This window comes from Azolla caroliniana, unplaced genomic scaffold, assembly GCF_043228905.1.
Source record: "Azolla caroliniana isolate FFs.n. ecotype wild unplaced genomic scaffold, voAzoCaro1.0.p SCAF_10, whole genome shotgun sequence".
Lineage (NCBI taxonomy): Eukaryota > Viridiplantae > Streptophyta > Polypodiopsida > Salviniales > Salviniaceae > Azolla > Azolla caroliniana.
Window position 1 is genome coordinate 15,477,862 of NW_028230445.1, and position 5,609 is coordinate 15,483,470.

Sequence of the window (5,609 nt, forward strand, 5' to 3'; positions counted from 1 at the left end):
AAAAGGTAAAAAAACTAATAGAGTCTAAATTATGAATCTTTACTTCCCAATTCCTCGTTTCCCCATCTAAGACCTTCCTTTCCCTTTCCCCCCCTTTTCCCCCTTTTCCCCCCTTTTCCCCCATTTTCCCTGTTTGTTCGTTGCTCCCTCAACCCTGCACCTTGCTGGAAGCTCGCAACTCAGTGCTCACTATCCCTACTCGAAGCTTGTTGCTCGTTGCCTGCTACTCATAGATTCAGCAACATCTCCTACAACAGTCCTGCTCACCCATCTAAGGTAGCTCTGTGTGTGTGTGTGTGTGTGTGTGTGTGTGTGTTTAAGATTAAAATAGACTAAACCATCCTCATTGAAGCAATAGGATCCTAATGAATATATTTGCATGCTGCTCATATTTGCCTCACTTCCAGAAATAGATTGCAGAAAAAAGGATGTCTCTAATGTATCCTTACAGAGGATAAGCATACACATGAAGACTCCATTGATACCTTCAATTCCTACAAAATGAATTTTACACCATAAAGTGTAAAAAAAAAACTGAAACCTCAAAAACTATCCCAAGATAAAACGTCTTTAAGCAGCTTCCTGTACAGGGTACTCGAACACTACTTCTTTTCCAGTTAGCTTCTTATAAGCAACACCAAAAGTCTCTAACTTATACTCAGTATTGTTCCTCTCCTTGGGGTCCAAATATACTCGCATTATACGTGAACCATCCAGACGGAAACGAACTCTTTTTCCCACAATCTCTGCTGGATAGACTAAATCTTCAAGAATAGCCTCATGAACAGATGTTAATGTGCGGCTTCTAGGACGAGCAGCAACTGTTCCCTTCTTGGGAGGCCTCATAATGCGCCTTGTCGCAATGAAAATAACATCCTTGCCACTGAATTTCTTCTCAAGTTCATGGACAAGACGGTTGTGAATTTTCTTGAAAGATTTCCTCAGTCTGTATGGCACATGGATTATGACAGCCTTCCTGCTTCCATTGATATCTATTTGCTTTGCAGAATTGATGAATAGATCCCTTAGGTCACTTCTTAGCTCCTGGTTAGTGTTCTCGAGATCAAAGAGAGCCTGTGCAACAGACTCTTCAAAATCATCGGGCTCGAGGCCTTTCTCCTTATGGATCTTCTTCTTCTTCCACCTGCGTCGTCTCTCTCTCTCTCTCTCTCTCTCTCTCTCTCTCTCTCTCTCTCTCTCTCTCTCTCTCTCTCTCTGGTATGAACTTTAGATAATAGAGGATCTTCTTCTTCTTCTGCCTGCGTCCTCTCTCTCTCTCTCTTTCTCTCTCTCTCTGGTATGAACTTTAGATTAATAGAGACTAATGTTTATTGTCTCAATAAAAATCAATAAAAATCCGCAACTTTTAACAATGATCCATCTCATCATATCAATAGTTATTTCCTATGGTTAGGAAATTACTACATATCCAACGTTGATGGCTAGAGCATTTTCCGACTCTATTAATGGCTAAATCATTCTTATATTTCCCTCTACGGAAATTTACAATGGCTTGCCTAATATCATTGTTGCTTTTGTTAACTACGAATGTTGCTCGTACTTGTGTCATGTTTTCTTCTTTTGATTGCACCTATGGTTCCTTGATGGTGTGGGATGATACACCTTCAAGCAATTCGTTTTCCACCATCCGATCACTCACCACATTGTTTTGCTTTTCTTGAATTCTTTGTTCTCTCTTAGCTTCTTGGTTTGCTCTCTTGTCACGCCTTTTCTAGGCTTTCATTGGTTTTAGTTGTTGAGTTCTAGATGAAGTAGATATACCACCAAATTCTTTTACTAGTTCATCAAAACTAGTATTGCTCTCCTCTTTAAGGGCAAAAGTTTGGGAATTATATTCATGTAAAATCTCATTGCCCAACAGGTCATAACTAATATGTATGGGTTTAATGATGCTAGTGATTGTTTTGAAATAATGGTATGATCTTTTCTTACATGACCCATTTCTTCTTATTCAGAATAATTATGGCTCCTAAAAGAAAAAACCAACGAACCATCAGTGCAATGTTTGCATGGAAATCACCCAACGATACCAATGACATAAATCTAAACAATGATTTAAATGAGGATATGGATATGTTTGGGACTGATTTAGAGAGTTTAACTCGAGAGAGTTGTTCCTCTAATATAACTAAAGAAAAGCCTAAGAGAAAATTCCGTGAAGCATGGAGAGATAAATTCCCATGGATAAGATGCATTGTGCAAGGAGACAAAACATTAATGAAATGTGCATGGTGTGAGAAATACGCTAGTCCTGGGCCTTGGGGTCTTGGTTCTGGATGCATTACTTTGCAACTTGATGCAATTTTGACCCATGTCAACTCAAGTGGTCATAAATTATGTGCATCAAAGTGGATATGTGATGTTGAAGGGAAAGCAATGTCCATCCCAAAGCATGTATCACAATTGGATGATATTAACAAAAATAAGGTCATAACAACAATGAAACTCATGTACTTTATTGCAAAAAAAGATTTGTCTATCGCTACATACCAAGAATTATGTGATTTGGCTGTGCTATTAGAGGTGCCTAATATGCCTAAGCAACATGATTATATATCTTATACTAGTAGATATGGGGGATATGAATTTTTGGTTGCCTTCGGGAAATATCTTCTAGAAATTCAAAGCTCAAACCTAATAAATTCCCCATACTACTCTTTGATGCTAGATGAAAGTACTGACAATGGATTAGAGTTGCATCTCATTATGTATGTTACATATTTGCAATGTGGTGGTTGTGGGCCTAAGCAAACTGAATATATGGGTTTGCTGAAAATTCCCAATGGTAAAGGTAGAACTATATATGAACATGTTAAGCATCTATTAGGCGATCGATGCCTCAACATGAACAAGTTGATCGGATTGGCAACTGATGGTGCATCATCAATGATTGGTAGTGAAATTGGAACAGTAACATTAATGAAAAATGATATCCCAAATTTGGTTGGTGTACATTGTATTGCTCATAGAGAAGCATTGGTTATTTCAGATGTATCTAAAGATATCCCTGAGCTCATTCTTGTAGAAAAAATTGCAAATAAGGTATATGCATGGGCTAACAATAGTACCAAAAGGACACATGAAATTTTAGAGCTCTTGGAACAAATGCAATTGGATGCTCATAGACCATTACAAATTCATAATATTCGTTGGTTGTCACGTGGTCAAGTCATGGAAAGACTAGTGAGTATAATGCCTGCAATACTTACTATTTGGAAGAAAGAGAACTTAAACGAGTGGTATAATAAAGCTTGTATCTATAGTGTGCAATTTTGCTTTTGTATGATGGCTGATGTGTTGCATTTGATGAATATATTGAGCTTGAAACTTCAAAAAGAGAATTTGGATGTAACTTCAATTGGTGCAGAAATTGATATTACAATTTCTAATTTGCGGAGGTCTTTCTTGAGAAATGCCACATTTGCGGATGGAACAATGTATTTATCCAAGTTCTTAAGATGTTCTAAAGTTGGGTTTTTGGAAATAGAGGATAAAGATGGCGTTACATATAGACATGAACTATACTTCAAACAAATTCCTATGGATAAAGCAAGTCAAAATGATCCAAATCCCAATATTGCAAAATCTAAGGGAATGAGGCCATTTATAGATGGATCACTTGAAAGTTGTATTAAACTATCTCAAAATTATGTGCAAAATGTTATTGATGGACTAATTTGCGGAGGTCTTTCTTGAGAAATGCCACATTTGCGGATGGAACAATGTATTTATCCAAGTTCTTAAGATGTTCTAAAGTTGGGTTTTTGGAAATAGAGGATAAAGATGGCGTTACATATAGACATGAACTATACTTCAAACAAATTCCTATGGATAAAGCAAGTCAAAATGATCCAAATCCCAATATTGCAAAATCTAAGGGAATGAGGCCATTTATAGATGGATCACTTGAAAGTTGTATTAAACTATCTCAAAATTATGTGCAAAATGTTATTGATGGACTAAATGCAAGATTCCCTGACTTAAGCCTCTTCAATGCAGCAAAATTATTCAGCCCATGCCATTATGCAGATGATGATGTGATTAGGGATAGTAAAGCAAAGACATGGTTGGGAATTTTGATTTCACACTTACAGCCAAATGTTGATGTCAATGCATGTCCTCAAATTTCACATGATGCAAAGGCTTGTGAAATGGAACTCTATAGGTTTGTTGACACTTTACGTTTAAATTGTGAAGGCTATACTATGCATGAAGCTTGGCGTATGTTTTGCAAAATGAAGGATTGGCAAGATAGTTTCCCTCATTTGATGAAATTATGGCAAGCTACTTTGGTTATTCCTTCTAGCACAGTTTCGTGTGAGAGAGGGTTCTCTAAGCAAAATCTCATCAAAGAGATGAAAAGAAATCAATTGAATATAGAGCATTTAGATGATTTAATGCGAGTCTCATTGAATGGGCCACGCATTGAAGAAATACAATGGGATCGTGTACATGAAATTTGGAAAGATGCAAAGGATAGAAGGATATAATATATTGTTTCGTACAAATATTCGATGTATTTGCTTTTTGAAGGGCATTTTTTTTGACAAACCGTCAATTTGACGGGCAAATTTTTTGGAATACCGTTCTCATGACAGGCAATGTTAGCCGTCAAAAGGCAACACTGATGTCAAGTGTATAATCTCTTGTTAAGTAAATAATCGTTCTTTAAAAAAATTAGTATGATCATTTATTAATGATGAGATATTAAGATCAATTTGCCTTGTTTGTAATATCAATTGTAGAAAATAAATATATCGTTAAAGCTTCACAAATACAAAAGCTTGAATATGTTTTAACATATTTTATCTAAGAAACCCTTGTGTCTAATCAATCATGAGCTATTGCGCCAACTTTTGCACATGGGCTTACATATCATCAAGTTGTATCATCCCCTAGTTATAATTGTGCTTAGGCACTCTAAAGTATAAACTTTTTGTTGCTTCCATTGGTGTTTCTACATTGTTCATTCCTATAGGGCATTATCTATTCACTTGCAATTTATTAGACACAACATTAACAAGTACAAAAATACCAGCTCAAACCAAATGTTTAGCAACACCTCGCCGCTTGGGAGTTTTCGTTGCTGAAAAACAAACAAATATCGTCTGGTCCAAATGTGCTAGACCAAGAAGCATGCCACCAACATCCATATCTCCTCAAAAAAATCAGAGTTTGTACCAGGTTCCACTCCAACACATTTGAATACATTGCCGCCTTGCACAATACAACTCGATTGCAGGGAACTCAGATGTAGCAGAAAGGGCTCGGTTGAAGTTTTTGCTAAAATGCGGTCGTTCTCCTATGATGGTAAATTCAGCGTTAGGGCCTAAATGGAACTACCAAGCACCGAGATGGCTGTTTCCGCCATTGACTTCCATGAATGGACAGGAGTTGTAAATATGTGGTCACCATGTACAAAGTGTTAGCAGGATACTTTTGTTGTAAATAGTAGGGTGGGGATTATGTTGTTTTGATTATGGCTGATCTTTGATGTACTTCTTTTGCTAACTAATGGGAAGTAGTGTTTTTTTTTTGGAAAAAAAAAACAAGTACAAAAAGAAATCTAACATTAACATTAACTATAT

General features: G+C 36.6%; 1 protein-coding gene and 1 pseudogene across 1 annotated transcript; one reads left to right on the top strand and one right to left on the bottom strand.

Annotated features, from left to right (window-relative positions):
* Positions 1-391: 391 nt before the first annotated feature.
* LOC147859169 (small ribosomal subunit protein eS7z pseudogene) lies at positions 392-1,143 on the bottom strand (annotated as a pseudogene).
* An 840-nt stretch (positions 1,144-1,983) lies between these two features.
* LOC147859170 (uncharacterized) lies at positions 1,984-4,511 on the top strand. Its single transcript, XM_087326288.1, has 2 exons — positions 1,984-3,706; positions 3,796-4,511. Exons 1-2 carry the CDS (start codon positions 1,984-1,986, stop codon positions 4,509-4,511), a joined length of 2,439 nt encoding a protein of 812 aa, XP_087182414.1.
* The last annotated feature ends 1,098 nt before the right edge of the window (positions 4,512-5,609 follow it).

Coding starts and splice junctions, on each gene's coding strand:
- LOC147859170 (XM_087326288.1), top strand. CDS start 1,984: ATGGCTCCTAAAAGAAAAAACCAACGAACCATCAGTGCAATGTTTGCA. Junction 3,707..3,795: donor TGATGGACTAATTTGCGGAG/GTCTTTCTTGAG, acceptor TTTTGGAAATAG/AGGATAAAGATGGCGTTACA.